General features: G+C 35.3%; 2 protein-coding genes and 1 non-coding gene across 3 annotated transcripts; 1 reads left to right on the forward strand and 2 right to left on the reverse strand.

Moving 5' to 3' along the window:
- Positions 1-704: 704 nt before the first annotated feature.
- LOC107397799 (uncharacterized) lies at positions 705-15,554 on the reverse strand. The gene is made up of 6 exons (XM_015979320.2): positions 15,437-15,554; positions 14,762-15,387; positions 9,526-9,705; positions 9,263-9,486; positions 9,111-9,187; positions 705-1,927 (listed from the first exon to the last, which is right to left on the reverse strand). The coding sequence occupies exons 1-6, from the start codon at positions 15,446-15,448 to the stop codon at positions 857-859; spliced, it is 2,190 nt and encodes a 729-aa protein (XP_015834806.2). The 5' UTR covers positions 15,449-15,554; the 3' UTR covers positions 705-856.
- Positions 8,890-9,813, forward strand: LOC103312710 (uncharacterized). Its single transcript, XM_008194087.3, has 2 exons — positions 8,890-9,024; positions 9,078-9,813. Exons 1-2 carry the CDS (start codon positions 9,013-9,015, stop codon positions 9,744-9,746), a joined length of 681 nt encoding a protein of 226 aa, XP_008192309.1. The 5' UTR covers positions 8,890-9,012; the 3' UTR covers positions 9,747-9,813.
- On the reverse strand, positions 10,330-12,330 carry LOC103312709 (uncharacterized). Its single transcript, XR_010335391.1, has 3 exons — positions 12,195-12,330; positions 11,862-12,139; positions 10,330-10,468 (listed from the first exon to the last, which is right to left on the reverse strand). It is a non-coding gene; the product is annotated as an uncharacterized LOC103312709 (transcript).
- Positions 15,555-22,437: the final 6,883 nt, after the last annotated feature.

Raw genomic sequence — 22,437 nt, forward strand, 5'->3', positions numbered from 1 at the left:
AAACGTTGGTAAGCAGATGCGTGCTGGACGATCCTAATTTGGATCTTAGACTATTATAATTAATTCTTTAACAATACTATTATTTAGAAGTATTTAGAACTTTTGTAGTTATTTAGGTGATATTTTATTTTAATGATAAATCAATAAATGATGATGATTTTGCTTGCTTATTCATTAAAAATACATGTATAATACTTTTATTATGACGCTATAAAATTTGGTTGGCATGTAGATTCTCTTTCTAGTGCATTTTTTACGAATGAAAAATATGCTTATACCTCAAATACCTCAAATAAGAATAATTTTTTTATTTAGGGATAGATTTTTATTAATGAAAATTGTATGTGCGTAAGTATGAGTATGTCAATAGGATAACATAAAGTGATAAATAAATGGTATAAAAAGCACTTGCCTTAATTTACATAATAACATAATTATAGTAATTTATTTGAAACAAGTTTCTCTGAGCGGAACGACGAAGTGTGGACATTGCCGGAATTTCTTGCGACTGTATTTTGTGTTGCATAATGTTTTAGTATAACTTACAGTAATAAATAATTTGAATTATTTTAGTTGCTTCCTTTAATTTTTTTCTTGGTGCAGTGTGTTTTATTTACCTGAATATTAAATTTTATTGAGTCTTTTGCAATATTGATTATTTAATTAGTTTGCAGATAGGTGAATAATTGTTCAAATAAAGCAAATCTAGTAAAATAGATCTTTATTAAAGTGCATGTAAAATATATACACAGATGGTAATACCATCAAAATCAACAAAATACTTATGGTATCACAATAGGATGAATCGCTATGAAATTTGAGAGCTGATGAAATGAGGTGAATGGATAGTCTTTAGTTAGTATTTGTGGCCTCCTCCAATAGAGATACTGGAATAGCTCGTGGCACCTCCGTGTCCTCCCAAAGACCCACCTCCGAGAGAACCATGTCCTCCTAAGGATCCGCTTCCGAAAGAACTTCCATGTCCTCCGAAACTTCCCGATCCCAAAGAGATAGAGTGTCCACCTCCGTAACCGCCGCCGTAGCCGCCGCCATAACTGCTGCCAATACTGATGGAACCATGTCCACCTCCCAATCCTCCTCCTAATCCTCCTCCGAGCCCGTGGCCTCCTCCATATCCTCCCCCGATGCCACCTCCAATTCCTCCTCCGATTCCACCACCGATTCCTCCTCCAAATCCGCCGCCGCCGGCTCCACCACCGCCGCCTCCAACAAAGACAGGTTGCGCGACTGGAACCACGATGGTCTGTGGTACCCTAACGGGAACGGGCTGTGGGACAGTGACTGGGTAGGGCTGAGGTACTGGCACTCCAACGGGTTGTGGTACTGGTACTTGGACAGGGACCTGAACTGGTACTGGTACTGGGCGCGTTACAGTCACAGGGACTGGTCTGGGAACAACAACGGGACGTGGTACCGGCACTGGTACTTGCACTGGGCGTGGTACTGGGACAGCCACGGGTTGTGGTACTGGGACTGGGACAGGGCGGGTGACGGTGACTGGGTAGGGCTGGGGCACTGGTACTCCCACAGCTTGGGTGATGGTGGTTACAGTAGCGCCGCCGCCGCCGCCACCACCTCCGGCTCCGCCTCCGAAACCGCCGCCGAATCCACCACCGATTCCTCCGCCGATTCCGCCCCCGATTCCTCCGCCGAATCCGCCACCCTCGTGGCCGCCGAAGCTTCCGCCCCCGATGCCACCTCCATGGCCGCCACCGATGCTGATGCCACCTCCATGGCCGCCGAGGCTGCCACCACCGATGCTGATGCCGCCCCCATGGCCGTAGCCGCCCCCGTAGCCGCTCCCAATACTGCTACTGAAGATACCACGTTTTTCGGTTTTCTTGTCGTCGGTTTTAGCCTCGCCGCATTGGGCAATGCTGGCGACTGCTAGTACCAGTGAAGCAACCTATTTTTCGGTATTTGGGTTAAAGTTTTCGAGATGAAGCCGCTCACTTACCACAAGAGGCTTCATGTTGTGTGTAGAAGAAACTGACAAGTGATGGCTTACCCTTAGAGAGGTGGCTTTATATATGGATACGAGTGGAAAGGGTTCCTCCCCAATCTACCCACTAACAAGACGTACTTTCACTGGGTGAATCTGCAACCCATACCACCCATACATTCACAAGCTCTAGACGCATCGTTGAACATGCAATACCATACCTAAGTGCTACCGAAGCAACGAACTATTTAATAACAGATGCATGCTTCACTCATTGTTCATACACCACGAAAATCATTCAGAAGAAGATTAAAGACGGATCAGAGTTGACATGCAACATTCCTGCAAAACATTATTTAATGAAAAATGCACTTCCTATGTAATTTTTGAGAAATTCGCTTCGTACAGAATCGGATTATTTCATTTTTAATTAACTATAATCTTAAAAGAATTCTTGTGCAACTTTATTATATGTAAATGAAATTGAGGGAGATACTTCAAATTCGACGTGAAATTGCTTTGCATAAATCAGGGCACAAATCCAATAACGCAACCGCGAAAAGCCATTCTTTGTTTGGTCAAGATTTGTTAATTAGTCGTCATTAGCAAATCGTTGTGCAATGAACCGCATCTAAATATGACAAAGATTTTTTCAGCTTTCCGGCCGACATAAAAATGTAATGACTTCATGAATGGAAATTTGAAAGTCATGATACAATAGCGGGCAGTTTGCAAGAACTGTATCAATAATTATCGAACAAAGGATTGGAAACTTTCATCACACCAATTAATGAAAGAAGAGGAACTGCACCAAAAAATGAAATTCAGAGATCACCAATTTTACTCAACTTTCATAATTAAGGAAACGTGTGCACCTGTTAAATTACATTGTTATCTGATGGAATTTGAGGAAACCATTTCTTAAAAAAACGAGCTATATTAGTTGAAATAATTGATTAAGTGGTGTTATTAAGCGCAATCTTTTAATCGTGATTGCATAAATGCAGCATATGTTAATCAGGAAAAGACCTGGTTGGTGTAATCATTCACTAGAGGACGCCAGTATGATTAAAATAGCAAGGGTGTGATCAGTGGTCGTTTCCGAAGTTTCACACACACCTCTTCCTTTAATGTCTCGGTAATTCCGAGCTAATCGAAGCGATGAAAGTGGTGCAGTGATAGACTCAATTTTACGTAAACTGAAATATGCAATTCTTAAGCGTTGCAATTATGATAATCACGGAAAATGAGATTAATGAAAATGATTCCCACACACTTTTACGGTTTAGTTAGAATGTTGCCATCTGCGAAGTGCAATAATTTTTGCTACTCGAACCGACTGGGTTCACTAGAAAGTGAAGAAATGTAGCAGTAGCGATGTTCCTGTTTGGAGGAAATTGTCCAGTCTAATTAAAAACCACATATGAATTTCTAATTATGTAAAAAAGGCGAGACTCAAGCACGTCTAATTGTCGCCGCAGACATGCGATATATTTTCGTAAAACTGCAACTTCCGCTTCTTTGTAATATAAACTGCCCCAGTTTTGAACTTGTTGCGTAAAAGGGATTTTTTCGACTATTGCACCGCCGGGGGGCGAACTCGTTGCAATGTTATTACGGTCTCGATCGCCACTAACCCACAATCAATTATTTTTAAAGTGTCGACAATCGAATGCTAGCAGCAGGAAATAAGCAAATATCATGGTTCGATAAACTCGACAAGACGAAATTTGTTTCAAAATTATTTTACGAATGCAAATCTTTAGATGTGTCGAGAAAGTTACGCCAAGATCGAAGATTAGGAATGGCAAAAATTACGTAATTCGGTAATAAACGGATCTCGGAAATTTTAATGCAGTAAATTCCGCCAAGCGTGACACCGCCTTGTGCCTCATTTTTTGGTTCTCACATGCGGCTTTAAACGGTTACTGAGTAATGAGGTGTGTTACTAAACCAAATAAGAGTGCATTATTTATGCAATAATGTAACGTATCTCGAACAATAATTATCTCATTTGATAGACGTGGATTAGAGGCTACGAACTATATAATCAAGACCAAAGCAAATTTTAGTTTGCTGGAAATCTTAACATTTTCAAATAATTAAGCAAGAACGCTTTGTTCTCGTACGTTACTTATATTTCCTCACGTTTGCTGCATTACACGTGATTATGACCCAATATTTTATTTTGACTCGATGAAATTATATAATTGTTTGTCTGCCACTGTTGAAATGCAATTCTCAAAATATGCGCGACTTGTAATCACACAGTTATGCAAAATGAGATTTGAATGCTCCACAATATGCTAATTTCTGCAATAAAGTGTAAGAGAAGTCTGGCAGACATTCACAGAGTATAAATATGTAACAGTTGGGCATGTTAATGCTGGCTCTAAATAATTCGAATTTAATTGGACAAGACCAGACCAAATGATTTTTGATTATTTTGTTAATTTAATATTAGACACGAAACCGAGATAAACTTACGGTAATATGACTAATGCTCGATTTGCATTAAACTAAAGCAAATAGAGCACAAACATTCCGGTGTTATAATCATTTGAGTAAATAGTAAATGAGTAAATGTAATTCATAACTACGTCTGGTTGCACTTAAAGTACCAAAAATGTGAGTTCCTGACCTAAATGACTAATTACTAATCACAGTTATTAATTTTTAGGTTCTTATTTAATGTTAATTTGTACCTGAATGGTTAAATATAATAATCTGGAGTGAACGTAATACAGCTAGGTGATAATGATGCTTACTAAACCAGTAAAAGGTATGTAAGTAAAGTCAGTCTTGAAGAGATGTGTACGTATGAGAAACTTGAGGAAATCATCGAGTTTCAATTAGAGTAAAATTTATCTGTATTAAACGATTTCCTGATGGTTACGATAATGAAATAAATTTTTCTTTACAGTTTTTGTAATAATCTTTGTCTCCTTAAATAGTTTAGAAAGGAATTTTTTATAATTTATGTGTGAAACTTATTCTTTATGATCTAATAAAATATAAGGTATGTGCTCACACTTTGTATACTTAATTTTTTGCACCTCTGGGTTTTAATTGGTCGTGCGTGTATCAAAATAATGGGCCATAAACTGCAACGATTTATTACAACAGTTTTTCAGCAACGTCTGTAAAAATAGTCTGATCTAGTTATTACTTGGGGCAGCATTTAATTGTAATAAATTGAGCAATTTTGTTATTACTTTGATTAGATTTTTTAGCTTTTGAAGTGATCTTAACACTCTGATTAAGCTGATTACAGCCGGATAAGTTTTTAATAACAGGCAACCAACTACACAACCTTCCCCCATCCATCATCCAATTAATTAATTGATATTTATGGTTATTAGTTTTTTGGCGAAATTGTGCAACTATTACCGAATTTAATTATTGTTGTCAATTTGGGACGTGACCGAAAATTAATTAAGTGCTATTTTATTACATAAATGATTTTTGACCGCACCCGGCATCAGACGCTAATAAAAGATCATTTGACATTTAAATTGAACATTTTTGCTTGCTGATCCAATTTTTTCTCTAGTTCGGGAAAGTTCAAAAATTATTCTTCCTTATGGTGAGTCAGTATAAAAAAAGTGAACGCAAAACTTGAACCTCCGGCTATATTTCTTCCTCAATGAGCAGCACATCAGTGCTGATGCATCAACTGGAGTATTAGATCTCGGCGAAAGTTGGGCGTGTCTGGCTTTTTGGTATTGTTCATCTCTATCAATTAAAAAAATAGTTTTTCTGACCTATTGTGTCTAAAAAAATTAAAAAATCGTTTGGAGCAAAAGGAGGAAGCGATCAGAAAAGCATGTGAAAATGATCTAAACTGTAATAAGTGTCTGACAGACATAAAAAGGAGCTATCTGCCATCTGGCTAAATAGCAAAATGAAGCTTAATTATAATTATTCATTTCCGAAGGCATTCCATTCAATAGGCTATTTTGCACCATTTATTGCCAACAAATTAGCATCTAATTACGCAATTATTCTGTAACAGAATAGCACAATTAATCCGATAACTGATCCATCTTAATTTTTTTCACTATTATGCAAGTAAAATAACTCAATTAGTATTGTTATTGCTCACTGTTATCCTAATAACGTTGTGCATGTTTTATTGCAAAACCTGCAATTATCTCCAATCGTAAAGTTCCACCCACAACAAAAAGATCGGAATTTGCACGTATAGGGCATTCCGAACTTTTTGCTCCGCCAATAATTACATTTCCGTTTGCTGAATTGGCAAACCCCTCACTGGTGTTGCAATTTCAGTTCATACTCAAGGTCTCAATAAATCAAACTTTTTCAAGCTCCATATTTGTCCAATTATCCAATTATTGAAACGTTATACGATTTTTTTGAAATCTGGACTTGTTTCTACGAAAGGGATTACAATTTTTTACTTTTTCCGCCCGGAAACACTAATTAATTAACTGGGGAAGATTTATACCAGTCATTTATTTTTATTACAAGAATTTTAATCATGCATATTTGAAAAAAATTGGCTATTATTAGTGCCAAGCGAGTTCGGTAGATGGAGCAGTGTGGTTTAACTCGCCTGAAAAAGTTTCAGAGAAAGTCGTTAGAGCTCGCCAACACACGAAACAGGAGTGATCTCCATTGAAATAAAATCCCAATCTACTGCTTGAGTAATTGATAAGGTGCGGCAAAATAATGGCAATATCAATCAAGGCGTTCGCTTCTTTCCATTACATAACGAAAAAATTCGCTGCTGCTTAAAACTCCCGGAAATGGTCATTAGAAGGTCCGTTTCCTGTAGTTCAACTTTCATAATATTGTCCAGATGATGCATTTGGGGTTGAAAGGATTCCGACTTTCACGCGATTTTTTTGAAATAATGGTCGTGCAATTATTGTAATGGGTTTAATCTGTTGCATGCTTGGACTGGTTGCAAATACGGCCATTTACGAAATATGAACTTCACCAGACCATAACAATTAGTTCCAGCCAAGAAGTAATCTTCAAGACAATAACCTTGCAAAATTTATTTATCGCATCTCCGATCGAAAAAATTGGGTCTAGAAAAGGGTGTTTCATTAACTTACTCTCACTCGTAACGCATCATCTATTAATTAAAACGTAATGAGATTTTCCGCATTTGGAATGCGGCAAAATGACGTGTGGATGCATTTTTCAAACGAAATAAATTTTGGTTTTGTAACAGTAGCAGTGAATAATTGTTGCGCTATTTTATCAAGATCATTTAACCGAGTCAACATATGTTTAATCATAAAAAAACAAAACCAAATTGCACTCGCATTTTGTGATTTTATTTGCATTTATTTTATTTAGATCAGACAGGGAAAGTGTTTCTGATTCCCTTCACCAGTGATTGGTCCGCTCTTTGTGCGATTTATACGAAGCGAGGAAGAATATGTGACAATGTCCACTGCTCTGTATAGTTCCGCCTAAATTTATCTGATGTTTCGAAATAAAAAGCTTTCAGGTTTTGACACCGGTATTCGCACTTTTTCTGACACAAGTAACAATCTTTTAATGAGGTGTTATGTCAGTAAAGTACCTACACTGGAGCTAAAAGTTCTTTGTTAATTGTTGACTGAAGAATATAATAATAATCATCAAATTCTTGTTAGAGATTTATTACAGGTTCAATAGATGCATGGTTGAAATTTCTTTGTTCACAGCTTACATAACAGAATACAAGAAAACGTATCAATAAGGTGAAAATTAATTGAATACAATAATTAAGTTTGCGATTAGCTTCTGTAGATGAAAATTAAAATCAAATATTTTATTCGTTATATCACTTATATCCAACCTTCAATTTTTCGTTACAATTGGTATTTCCCATAGCAGAGTTCTACGAGAAATAATTTATTGTTGGTGCAAAACCTTTGATTTTTCGTTACTTTTTTATTAAAGAAGAAGCAAAATTCTGATGTGTAGGTAATTTCACCAAAGGTAGCGCTCTGCCAAATGGTGCAGACTTGTTATTGGTTTTTATAAACGTCTTACTAGTTCTATTTCGAATAAGCTTATTCTTGTTATTACTAAGTATTTATTTATAGTGTGGTAGGTATAAGAAGCATCATTATTAAGATCTACAAAAGAATTAAAAATTTTATTGACGATTTCTATTTTTATTTAAATGTGGAAGTGCATGTGAAAAGCTTTTTTTTGGAAAATTAAAACTAATGTTTTTGTTTGAATACATTAACATTGTGAAGTTTGCTCAATTTTGCAAGCCAATTATTCATAATTTTAAAACAATTTGAACATAGTGTGCATAAATTATTCCTTTCAAATTCCAACTGGGAGTAATGACACGTGTGTGTGAGTAAACAATAAATCGTAAAAGCCACAAAAACCTGATTAACAATTTAAACTAATAAATTGACAAAATGAAAGTTTACGCAAAATTACGCCCAGAATACGCAGTCTATAGTGGTTTTTGAGTGGGGATAGAGTGTTAAAAGAGATTTACTTTCTTAGTTTTGGTCATTGGTTCTGGTATTGTTCAATGCATTGTTCGAATTTTTGAAAAAATGAGATGGATTAAAAATGACAAATCACTCCTCATCGGAGGAAAGTCCGAGTAAATGTAAAGCATGTTCTGGCGACTTCAGCTAGTGGTCAGCAAGAGATTGTACTAAACAGTCTGCAAATAATTACTTTCACGTCCAAGCTTCTGTCATTATCTAACACACAGAGTTCAAGTTCACCTAATAAGGATAGTAGCACTACCTTTTAGCAGAGAAGGTAAATCTTTGTTGTATAAACCGTGCAAAAAGAAAGGTCGGGAATAAAATTTACAATAATAATGAAATTTCTCGTCACTCTTCAAACCGCAACCGTTTGCTGCCTGAAATGAGACAGCAGATTTGACGTTTTTGTTGCTTTGTTGATCATGAACTTCGAAGAAAGTGAAATGGGAGTGAATTTTAGATTAGTCAAGGAGTCTCCGGATATTGTAATTTCGTCCCGTATATAAATAGTAACATTTCATGGTTTCCTGCAGTTATTAGCCTTCTTTGACGACAGGTGTTATTATGAAACCTTTTGTGAGTTACACAGGGCTTAGTGTTACTTCAATGTCTGTGTAAATTGGTTTCAGGCTGTTATTCTTGCGTTTTGCTGTTTAGCACACGCTCGTCCCGGCTTCGAGCATCACGGGGGCCACCACCTTGAAGGGGTCCCAAATGAGTCGCATTACGGAAAACTGCACTACCCCAAATTCGACATCATCCACTTAGGCAGTGCCATCAAAGACACTCTACCTCCTGCAGTAGTCGAAATCACCAAAAAAGTTGTAATCAAAGAACCCCACCCCTATCCTGTCAAAGTACCAGTTCCAGTACCCCATCCCATCGAAGTCCCCAAGCCCTACCCCGTTGTACACACCAAACTCGTCAAAGTACCCCACCCAGTCCCTGTCGAAATAATCAAAAAGGTTCCTGTCGCTTTCGAAGTGCCCAAGCCTTTCCCAGTACCAGTCGAAGAGTTCAAAGGCCACCAGGGGGGCTCTGAGGGCTCCTTCGGAGGTTCATTCGGTGGTCACGAACAGTTCGGACACCAGCAATTGAACGAAGTCCACGAAGAAGGCCAAGAAGGTGGAGGCTTTGAGGGAGGCTTCCACGGCGGTGATAACGCAGGGGGTTTTTCTGAACAAGACCAGTCTGGGGCTTATGGTACTCAAGTCAACGCACAAGCCCAGCAAGTTGGGTGGGTACCCCTTCAAATGGCTGGTGAACAGCAGGCGCAGGAACAACACCAGGGGTCGTAATAAACCAAAATTGTAGCTTTATGTATTGTTTTTGTTGTACTGTTTTAAATAAATTTGTTTTTATAAATTGGATTTTAATAATGCAAAGTAGAAAGGCTTTTCCACACTTTTAGCTACAGCGATTTGCGTTTTTTACTGGTCAGTGTAATAGATTGTCAATGACATTGCGTGAAAGTGAACCGTTATAAATTAATAATAATTATTGGATAGTAGTATAAAGGCCTTTTTAGCACACAGCACTTTTTAAGGTAAAACACTCTGATTGTCAAGGGTTAACAGAAAAGCAAAAAAAAATCGTGAAAACAACCAGATTTTCAAGGGTAAACTGAAAAGCATTTTTTAATAAAACTATTTAAAGGCCCCTTCAAAACGCTTTGTTTTCTAAGCATTTTGACTTTGTTTTCGAAGGTATGTTTAAAAAAGCAAAACTATATGGGCTTGTTCAGCACATATTAAATCTAGCCCGTTTTTCAAAGTACCTTTGTTAAAAGTTAAAATTCGCCTTTTTGCTCAATTTATCTATTAGGTCACTTCAGCGAAACGTTTGTTATTGTGATTCCTCTATAATAATAAAATTCCAACAAACTTTTTTAAAATATTTATTTTGCCGCTACAATCTATTATTTGCCCATGATGAGCTTGATGGTGGAGATAGAGAGGGCGTGCATTTTGGTGGAGATGGTGAGGGTGACGACACTGGAGAAGGACACGGGGCCATATAGCTGCAAAAAAAAAACAGTTTGTATTGTATTGTGTGGGTTATAACAAACGCAAGATGTAATTTTTAATACTATAATGCTACTTTAAATTCACACCTATTTTATTTAATAAATAATTTTTTGTGTGGTTTGTTAGACACCTTATAACTGTTATAAATTAAATAGTAGAGAAATTTTGGTAATTTTTCACTTTAACTACTTCTGGATTTTCAAGCTGAAACTTACGCCAAACGATTCCTCTAAGTGCCCTGATGACCGTACACTATGAATTTTCTTGTGCAAATTGAAAATAACATTAGAAAAATAATTTTTATTTTCACTCACTTTTCACTTGAATCGCCATTTTTGTTGATTTTAATGGATACAACGTTTGCCACCAGGGTGTGCATGCGTTGCGTGTGCTTATTTCTGATTGGTTGTTATTGTTTAGCTTCAACAGGTAAGAATCGCACCTGCGTGTTTGTTATGATTATAACACCTTCGGGTATTCCCAGAATGAATTTAAATGACGTATTATATCTTTTTCATTAAAAAGTAGGTGTATTTTTTCATATTTTGCAATTTGAATTTATGTCTCTGTGCTCTGATTGGCTGATTGACGGAAGTGGGGATGCGTTGTTGCATTCCGGCATTTCCCTTCATGCAATTTACCAACAACACAACTCCATTTCTATTTTACTTACTAGCGGTGAACAAGGTATTTTTTTGTGAGTGCTACGTTCTCGAGGTTAATTTACCAATCGTGGTGTATATTTTCTTTTAGTTAGCTGGGGCGCAGCCCCAGCCTCCGGCCACGAACTGTACGGCGCCCTAGCTCCATAAAAACACTATTCCACTTGTCGAGTTCCACGTTTTCGTGTTTAATTGGTCGTGGGGTATGTTTCCTGTTAGTTAACTGGGGCGAAGCCCCAGCCACGCGCAACATAGTTCCATAAAAACCACTATTCCACGTTTCGAGTTTAACTGTTCGTGGGGTATGTTTATTTTTAGTTCGCTGGGGCGAAGCCCCAGCCTGTACCCTACGACCTGTACGCGCTGTAGCTCCATAAAAATCACTATTCCACGTTTCGAGTTCAACATTTTCGAGTTTAATCGTCCGTGGGGTATGCTTATTTTTAGGTCGCTGGGGCGAAGCCCCAGCCTGCGGACTATCATCTGTAGGCGCCTTGCTTCATTTATAGTTACATTTACGGTTAATATTATTTATTAGAGTGTTAATAAAATTTAAAAAGTCTAGATCAAGGTCATTCAAAGTCGAATTTTTCGAAAACGGGGCATTTGCACAAACTTTCATGGTCATATCTTTGATCTAGAGGCTTTTTAAAGCAAAATGCAAAAAAAAAAATTCAAAAATCCAGAAGTAGCTACAGTAAAAATTTACCGAAATTTTTCTTACTTAATATTTTTGCAAAATTCCTCCATTGTATCTGGAGAACCGAATTTTAACAATACATTTCTGCCTCCACGTAGTTGAAGGCTTAACTGGTTTCTATAGATGTTCTTGATCGCAATTTCATTCTTGTAATATAATCCGTCGTGAAATGGATTTAAAGAATTAAATGAAACGGCCGTCTTCATTAGTGCGACCCACACTTCTGTCTCTAGCAAGCCTTCGACACTGATAGTGATATTTTTCAACACACTCATCTCAGAGCACCGTTTTAATCTGACCATCTATTGGAAAGACAAAACACATTTACCTAAAAACATTAACAAAAAAGGAACATACCTTGCTTTTTTGTTTTATTCGAAAAACTTGTGATAAAATTCTGTTGTTCACTGCACACGTGAACAGCCTCCGACAACGTTGGTATTCAAGTTGACAAACAGCGACTTTATTAAGGGTTGCCAGATGGTTACGGCAACTTTTCCTCCTGCCAATTCGAACAATTCCCCAAAACGCGGGTTTTTAAAAAAAAATCCCCATTAGTTTTGATTTTTTATTAACCTTGCAATATAAAATAAAAATTGCAAATACAAAAATACTTAACTACATTCAGTGAAATGAAAATATATGTTATCAAAAACAAAATTTTACTTTCAAAATTGTATTTATAACATAAAAGATCTAAAAAAGACATAAAAATCGAAAATTCAAAACAAAAAAAAAACAAAACTCTAAAACTTATCTGAAAATGTCTCCAAAATTTTATTATCTTCTGAATCTTCAGTAACGTATATTTCTGAATCGGGGTGTTTTACCTTAAAAAGTGCTGTGTGCTGATGGGGTCTTTATACTACTTTGGATTACTCTCGGGAAAGAAGCGGTTTGATGAAAAATAAGACAAACTAAGGCAGGAGAAAGTCATAATTAGTCACACTTTTTTCAAAGCGTTTTTGTCTCCGTTAAGAATCGGTCAGTTAAAATTCTTGCTATGGATAAAATTATCTTTTAAATTAAGAAGATTCAAGATGCAATATTTTCACTAAATCCAAATTTCTGCGCCAATGATTTTGTCAATGATCTGCACTAATAAATTGTAGAATAGTGGAGTTTTAATATTTAAAAAAAAATAAATAAATAAATAAATTGTGAAAAAAAATAGTTTTTTGAGAAGAACGTTTAACAGCACGATTTCCCAATTCCTATTAATAAAATGCTCATTTTTAATATATCAGATTTGATTATTAAAATACTATGCTATCATTTGAATTTATACTCATAACATAACAAATTAGAGTAGTTGTCTTTGTGGTTAATAATAAACTAGTGCAAACTGAGAGAAAAAACATATTCTAATTTATTGTTCAAAATTTTATTACTTCACTCTGCAGCTTGATTAATTATCAACTCTATTTATTTAACAAGTTAAAAAAATATTAAAGCCTATAATGAATTATAAATTCAAATAATTATATGGTATTAGTTTAGTCAAAGGAATGGAAAAGATAAATAAAGGAAATAAATAAAGTGCTACTGATAACACAAGTAGCGGGCACTGTTTTCGATGATCTTTTGCATATTTACTAACCAATGTAGGAGTTGACTGATTAACTTTTAAAAGGCACAGAGGGTGGAAGTTTTCTGCAGTAGTAGAACCACTGGAGAAGAAGTGGGAGAATCACTGGAGAGGGAGAATCAGTTACGCAAAAATAAATTTGCTTGATATTGTACTTGACTCCGATGAAAGTAAAGTCAATCTTAATGCTTTAAGAGTTCATCAAATTAGTAAAAGTAGTACAATTAACATTTATCTACTTGTAATTACCCATGCATTTTTTTTTCAAAAATTTTACGTCATTCACTTATGCGTACCGTAAATATACAAAGCTATTTTTATATTTTTAAACAAAAAGATTTTTTCGTAATAAATTTATTTTAATGATTAAATGAAACTCTCATAAATATTGCAGTTAGTCGTGATAATTTAATTAACATATATTTTTTTAATTTTAAGTTTTAAATTTAGTTTCATGATACTTGCAAAGTATTACTGTAATAATATTTGAACTCTTTCGGAGAACATAAATACCAGAAACAGAGGAAGTAGTGGTCAATGGATGAAGCTATGAAGTTAAGACAAAATTTTATTGTATTATTCTATGATCAGTTTTAAAAAGTCTAAGTCAATGCTTTAGAAACGGTTCCATAAAAACGAAATATTCAGGAAAAAAAATTTTTTTACTGTATATTTGTTTAACAAGAAAATAGACAGTTTCAGTTAGAAATTAAATTTTTAAATGAAAAAAAAATACAAAAGGTTAATTTATTTTTATACTGTGTAGGTATGTCCGTAAATCAACTAATATGCAATGAATTGTACTTTTAAATAAGTTTTTATTATCATTCAATACCAAATTATTTGTACCTAGCCCCAAGATTAGTTGAACAAATTTTACAGAAAGATACGAATAAGTTAAACATATTTTAACCAAACGTTAAATAAAAAAATTACTTAGCTTCTTCATCCACTAAGTCTCTCAATATCCAATAGGAAAGTCAATTGTTTTCAAATAAATTTTATTTGAAAAAATGCTCTAAAGCGTTTTATAATGTTTGATGTTTTTACATTTCACTATTTCGACTAGTTTTTTAGCTTGTCGTAGGTAGTGGATTCAGATTGAATTTAAATTGTTGATTTACTAATTTAGAACTTTTTCTTTGCTCGCGTATTAATTAATTATGAAACAAAAAGAAAGAGTGAACTGTCAAATAAAACCAACTTTTAAAAAGAACATTTTATTAAGTAGAAAATAAAAGAATAAATATAATTTAAATTAGACAGAGATGAAATGAGCAAAACGCAGTGCAACAATACTGATGAGAACAACAGAGAGACAACATCAGTCGCTTAATGATGGAACCCTCCAAATTCCTCGATTCCATGTCCTATCCCGAAACCGATCCCTTCATGGTGATGTTCCTTGACCAGAACTGGAACGTGTTTCTCCACATAGACAGGTACTTTGACTGGGTATGGAACGGGTTTGTGCACGGGGTAAGGTACGGGTTTGGGCACAGGGTATGGGTGTGGCACTGGTACTGGTACCTTGACTGGTACTTTAACTGGGTAAGGTACTGGTTTCTCGACCGGGTAGGGAACGGGTTTTTCGACAGGGACGGGGTATGGTTTGGGTACATGGACGGGGTATGGGCGGTCAACAGGCACGGCCACTTTGACGGGGTACGGAACTGCAATTTTCTTGACCACTGGATAGGGTACTGGATGTGGTACTGGAACCGGGATCTCTTTAGTGATGGTCACGTGCTTCACATGGCCGTGTTCCTCGATACCGCCCCCGAAACCACCGATCCCGTGACCGAATTCGATGCCACCCCCGAGCTCATGGCCGCCCCCGTAGCCGTAGCCGAGGTCGAAAAGGCCCCTCTTGTCCTTTTTCTCGGCGGCTTTTTCGGTTTTTTCCTTCTTTTCCTCGGCGGCTGAGACTAGCACCAAACCCAGAACCAAAACCAGTGCACTCTACAACAAAGAAAATTAGCACTGGGGAGTTCACCACACTCGCACTTACTTGAAGCTTCATATTGGGTGTGTTTACGACTGATAGTGGATGGAGGCTCGGGTTGTATTTATATTTCTTGGGGGATTTGTGTCAAAACTTTGCACTATGGCTTTCTATCCCCTCTTTTCTGGTGCGTACGTTGTTACAAGAAAATACAATGCTGCGACAGAACCATAGACTTACTCACCTAAATATAGACCAGTTCCCAAAGTTACATAAAAATGTAACTAACGTGTTGCATGATAAAGTTACCCAACTAAGTATCAAAGATTTGTGCGTGGCACGCATCTCTTCTCTTCTCTCTGGTTCACATAGTTAAGACGAGAGTAAAAGTCGACCTTGAAACAGTTAAGCAACGGTAGACTTCTTCCGTAATTATAGATTTATGGGTTACGCTACCGATACCTTGCAGATGATCCAAGCCAACCTTCATAATTATAGTTTCTAATTAAGAATTTCAGCGCAATCAGAATTTGGGGCATTTTCTATCAAATTCTACACCTAATTAATATTTTACATAACAAAACATTTACACCCGAACGACTAATCGAATAATATTAATTACGAGTAGTAATTAACATAAATTATCGATCCAGTCGATTGATAATAGCATCTTTGGACAATCGGACAATAACAAAGAGATATCCATTACGTAATTCACTCTCACACCAAACAATCGAACAAAGTAGAACAGAAAAATCTGTACGTGCATGTACCTGCAGTAATGAGTGTTACTCAGTCATCTGTAGAGCAAAAAAGGACGAATTTCACTTAAATCAAGCGAATGGAAATTAATCGAAAAATGTGTGTAACAACAGTGCCAAGAGGTGAAACAAGCATCGGGGAAAATAGAGCGTATTATACGATTTCCTTTTATGTAATTCGCTAGACAAAGTGAGTGGAGGAAACCCTCAAAATTATGCAGAAATAACTTAGTGTAGCGTTTCGTGGAAGCTTGACAATGCCAAAATAAAGATTTTATGTAAACTCGTGACATGTTTAATTTTTGTTACTTAGCTTTCGTTATGTTGCAAGTGTCGGAAGTGGTGAAATATACGTTTGGAAATGATCAAAAGAAATTTTTATTAATTACATTACGACCTTCCAAAATAGAAACTCACAATAATTAGTAAGGTTTTTGTCTGAAATGTTGCAACTGGACCAGAAGTACAACAAGAGCGAACGAAAATACGACCGTGTTTGAGATCCAGTTCAGGTGTGTGTCATTGTCAAGGTGGAAAAGAGTAAAGACGACAGGCTTAGCGATGCATAACCCAGAAAAGACATTGAAAAGCAGACAATGTCTTTTCACCAAACACTGTTTCATTGATTATGTAATCAACGTGAATAATGAACTAGTTTTTATCAAGTGCTAGACTTGCCCAAGAATGGTATCACCACTATCATGTACTTCTTTGGCTAATGAGATTAGTAATAAGTAGATCAGTGACAAAATTTTTGCCTTTGCAATGCCATTTATTTTTGTGTCAGTTTTAATACATTTGATTATTAACAAACAAGCCGTGGTGGTGTTTATAAAACTTAATTATTTTTACGAAAGCAGAATCAAATTTTATAGCCCCATGTTCACGAGAAAAGTCATGGCAGTGTAAATGCACCGGAAAAGCTGAAATAACGCATAATTAACTACGCGAAAGCACATTATTTCAAAATTTTACCACAATAGTGAGCTGATAATTTAATGAAACTATTCCAGAAGCAGACATGTGGATAATTTTCTGACTTTGCATAAGCATAACGTAAACTACTCGTCTGTTTTGCACATTTAACGAGTACCACGGTAGATTAGTGAGCGAAATGATGATATTTTCTGTCTGTAATTTAAAAATTTGATTAAATGTGAGCACAGTTTTTGGTTGAATTCACTTCGTCTTCCAGCAGCTGTCCGTTTATTACGAACGTTGTTGTGATAATAAGTGAGACGATTGACAAAACCAGGCTAGTGAGAATGTATTGAATACTAGTTTTCTGTAAGAAAATTTCTAAAATGGAAATAGGGAAATGCAGCGGAGTTACCAGAAAATAAATCAAAGCGACTCCAACAACAATGCCCGAAAAAGTATACATGAATATTGGGGCGTACAGCAAGTCGTTAATTTGGTTTGAGAAACTGTAACATATTCAGACAATTAGGCAAAAAATGAGTCAATAATTTCATACTAGATCAAGCGTTGGTGAAGCTTCACACAGCTTATTAACTCTTTATAAATAAAGTTTTGGTTTCTCTCCTCCAGTTTAACTAGTTTTTGCCCATTTTTCACGATATAACTATTAATTAGTTTTAGTTTTTGGTTTAACAAAAAGCATTGGAAAATCAAATGAAATACAATGTACGTTAAACCAAAAACCACTGCAGCTGTAACAATCCCAATATAAAGGAAACTAGCGTAGAAGAACATAATATATCCCGTCGTCCACTTGTTAACGTAATCCTTGTATATTTTAACAGAAAGATATATTTCGGACTCATCTTCTGTAAATAAAATCAATATAACTGCCCCAATTAACATTGCCACAACACTCAAACAAGAGTAAAATTTTACAGTTGTGGCTATTTTTTTCATTTGGTCAAACGTGCTTTCTCCCATACTTTGCAATTGCCAAAAGTGCGGAAAATTCTCGTTGATAATTTTGTGATATTGTTTCCGTTTAGCAAAAAACGAGAAGAACGAACACAAAGCCTGGAATTTAGAGTTAAAACTAGTTTTTTTTAAACAAAACTAAATTATACAATTGTGGATTTTGCAATAAAAATTGCATATTTTCCCAGCATTTCAACGTCTAATGTAGAATACACCAAAGTGCAAACTAGTGTGTCAAACACACAGTATATGGTTGAAAAAATTGCAAAGTTTTTAGGCCATTTCGAAAAAAGAACAAGGGTAGGCCAGTCGAGCAACTCGGCCAAAATATCATCTAAAATTTTTTATTTGTTTTTCCGTTGACTTTCTGCATGTGCTTTACCTTTAATTTGGATTTCAAACAGGTTTCTTATTGCAGTTTGTAGTTTTCTCATGAGTGTCATTGTGGAATGAACTGTTGGTAAATGACTTTACTTCTTAGTATTTCGACCAAGTCATTATAAATTACATAATGAGTTACGAATTTGTAAAAATAACAGAAACGGATTATTTTGTTAAGTTATTTTTAAATCAATAATTTGGTGATCAGCGAATAAATTTAAAAATTATTCTATCTTACTCTTGTACATGTGGAAAAATACTGGATTAGAACTTTTAACGAAATGTTTTATACCGAAGGAAAGTGTGATTCACTTTATAATAAGATACTTAAAAAAATATATTGTGATTTGGTTAAATTTTTTTTATCAGAAACTACTCACAGAATTACCAACGAACCACAGTTAAATAAACTTTTGTTGTTGCAATGCCATTTATTTTTGTGCCAATTTTAACAAATTTTTAATTTTAATTCTAGTAAGGTGTCGTGGTGTTAATAAATCTCAAATATTCACTACTCTAGTCAAACAATTATTTTTGAAAAAGCAGAAGCAAATTTTTATAGCCCTACGTTTACTAGAAAAGTCATACCGGTGTAAATGCACCGGAAAAACTAAAATAATGCATAATTAATTAGTTACGCCAAAGTAAATTATTCCAAAATTTTACCACAATTGTCAGTTGATAATTTAATGAAACCAGTCCAGAAGCAGACATGTGGATAATTTTTTGACTTTGCATAAGCATAACATAAACAACTCGTCTATTTTGGACATTTAAAGAATACCAAGGTAGATTGGTGAGAGAAATGTAAATATTTTCTGCCTGTAATTAAAAAAAAGACTATTAAATTAGTATGAATAGTTTTCACTATTTACCTCATTTTCCAGCATCTGGCCATTTATTACGAACGTTGTTGAATTGATAAGTGCGATTAGTAGCAAAATCAAGCTGGTGAATATATGTTGAACACTACTTTTCTGCAGGAAGATTTCAGAAAAAAATACAAAAAATGCAATTGTGTTACCAGATAATAAATTAAAGCTACTCCTACAACAATGCCTCCAAAAATATACACTAACAGTGGGGCGTACACCAAGTGATTAATTCTCTTTCCAAAACTGTAAAATACATATTTAGATAATTATTATTAAGCAAAAAATTAGCAATAATTTTCTTACAAGATTAAGCGTTGGTGCAGCTTTACACAGCTTATTAACTCTTTATAAATGAAGCCTTGGTACTTCTCATCCAATTTAACTTGTTTTTGTTCGTTTTCCACAATAGAATCGTTAATTTGTTTCAGTTTTTGATTTAACAAAAAGCATTGAAAAATCAAATGAAACGCGGTATAAGTTAAAACAAAACTTATAGCAGCTACAACAAGCCCAATATAAATAAAACTAACATAGAAGAACATAACAAAGCCTGTCGTCCACTTATTAACATAATCCTTGTATATTTTAACAGAAAGATATACTTCGGATTCATCCTGTGTAAACGAAATCAATATAACTGCTCCAATTAACATTACGACGACATTCAAGAAAGAATAAAATTTCACACTAGAGGCTCTTATTTTGATTCTGTTAAACGTGCTTTTTCCCAAACTTTGCAGTGGCCAAAAGTGAGGAAAATTCTCGTTGATGATTTCAAAGTATTGTTTCCGTTTCGTAAAAAACGAGAAGAAGGAACAGAAAGTCTGGAACTTAGAGCTTATACTTAAAACGAAAGAAACAAAATTTTACAGTTGCAAATTTTGCAATAACAATCGCATATGTTCCCATCATATTAACGTCCAGTGTTGAATAAACCAAAGCGCAAGCAAGTGTCTCAAAAACGCAATATACTGTCAAAAAAACTGCAAACTTCGTCGACCATTTGGAATCAAGGACTAGGAACGGCCAGTTGAACAGCTCGGCCAAAATATCATCTAAAATTGGTTTTTTGAACGCTGGTTTTTTCATGTGATTTACCTTTAATTCGGATTTCAAACGCGTTTGTTGCTGCAGCTTGTAATTTTCTCACGAGTGTCATTGTGAGTGTGATGTGCTAAGGTGGATTTAAGAATGCACTTCAATGATTTTATTTTTTATTTCTTTCGACTAAGTCATTATAAATTACATGATGAGCTACAAAAATAAAATTACAAGCAAGGAACGTATTATTTTGTTGTTATTTTTAAATCAATAAGTTGGTGATCAGTTGCTAAATTTACAAATTATTTGGTGTGGTTCTTATTTGAAACGTTCAGCAAAAATGACAATATTGACGTAATCTTTGTGTACAACTGAAATGAAGATAATGGATTAGAAGTTCTAGAAAGTGTTTCATACCGAAATAAATAAAGTGTGGTTCAGATTGATTATGCCAGAACTTGAAAAGCTAACATGATATTGGGACTTGGTTAAAAAAATATGATACAATTTCCTGTTTGATAGACACCACAAGTGCCAAGGCAGCATTACTGAAGTGTCGAAAAGTCTTCCAGACTAAAAAATCAAACAAGTCAAGAGTCCAGAACTTAAAATTGGTACGAACTTCATTTTCCATAAGTTGTCCTGTGAATCCGAACCCAAAAGTGGTCAAAGTTCCAGTCATGGCCATTGTTGTTCCTCGTACAAAAGAGTTTTTAAAGTTTTTCTACATACAAATTATTAAATTATTAAACAATTCTCTTTGCTAATAGAAGCAGTACCATATAAAAAACAAGACATACAGAAAACATTATACCGCAGGACACAACTATGAAGATTGGATAATAGACAATATCGTTCATTTCTTTGGCAACTCTAGAATTATTTGAAATAATTTGGTGTTTAAAGTTAGTACAACACACTTGAGTAGTTTTTGGTGGTATTCAATACAACACGTTAGTTCCTCTTTGACGTGGTTTTGATACAAAAAATCGTTAACTAGTGGTTCCGTTCGAAGGCCATCTAGCCGTTTGTTTAACAAAAAGAACTGAAATTTGAGATGTAGAGCAAAATGAACAAAAATAAAACCGGTAGAAATCATAACAAATCCGGTGCAATACATCGCCAAATAAAAAGGTACCAAAAGTGGAACGGCCCTTTCGCCAAAGTAGTCTGTATACACTCTCACTGGAAACATGATGTCATATTCATCGCCCACCCAAGGCAAACCAGCAGTTGACGTCGCAAGTGAAGCCAAAATTGTGGCCACCATAAAAACATTCGCAGAATTACTCAGCTTTTTAATTTTTTGAAACGACTCTTCGCCGAGACTTGTCAAAGGCCAATAATTTGCAAAAACGCGCCGACGCAGTTTCATAAATTCGGAACCTTTCCAAAATGCTACAAAATAGCACGAAAAACCCTGCAAAGTGGAGGTAGTTTTTGGTATAAACGCAGCCATTAACCACACTATAGATGAACCAAAAACCAACAAACTGTACTGACTCCAAAACAAGTCCCAGAGTCCTCGGACTGTTGCCAGAACGTAGGAGCATAAAATCATCGTGACTGTCATGTAGCATATGATAAACAGCACCACATATTTGATGATTTTATGTTGCATTAAAATTTCTGGCAAAGCTCGCAAGACCAATAATGGATCGTCTGAAGCAAAGCAATTTTTTTATTGCGAAAATTGTTTCTTCTTATTGTACTTTTTGGTAGTTGTTCCATTTTGGTACGCGAGTGCGACTGAAGTATAATTTTAACACCAAGAGAAATTAATGGTGTAATCAATCAATTTTTAATAGAACATTGAACGCATCTCGATGAATTATGAACAAAAACCTTCTTTATTGACCCGAATTATGCAACTAAATAAATAATACGTTTTGTTTTCGTAATAATATTTATTCATGTATTAAGGGCGTGAAGAAGCTTTTATGACCTAAAGTGAAAACACACAGTATATGGTTGAAAAAACTGCAAAATTTTTGGCCATTTTGAATAAAAAACAACGGTAGGTCAGTCGTGGAACTCAGAGAAAATATCATCTAAAATGATTTTTTTGTGATGATTTTCTTGACATACTTTAACTTTAATTTGGGTTTCA

Source organism: Tribolium castaneum, chromosome 9 (genome assembly GCF_031307605.1).
Source record: "Tribolium castaneum strain GA2 chromosome 9, icTriCast1.1, whole genome shotgun sequence".
Lineage (NCBI taxonomy): Eukaryota > Metazoa > Arthropoda > Insecta > Coleoptera > Tenebrionidae > Tribolium > Tribolium castaneum.

What these genes read in the sequence shown, in the direction of transcription:
- LOC107397799 (XM_015979320.2), bottom strand. An exon ending in GAATTTGGAGGGTTCCATCA is followed by an intron (nt 9,706 to 14,761) that starts TTAAGCGACTGA and finishes GCTGTTCACCAG; the next exon opens with CCATTTGAAGGGGTACCCAC. An exon ending in TGCTCGAAGCCGGGACGAGC is followed by an intron (nt 1,928 to 9,110) that starts GTGTGCTAAACA and finishes ACCGAAAAATAG; the next exon opens with GTTGCTTCACTGGTACTAGC.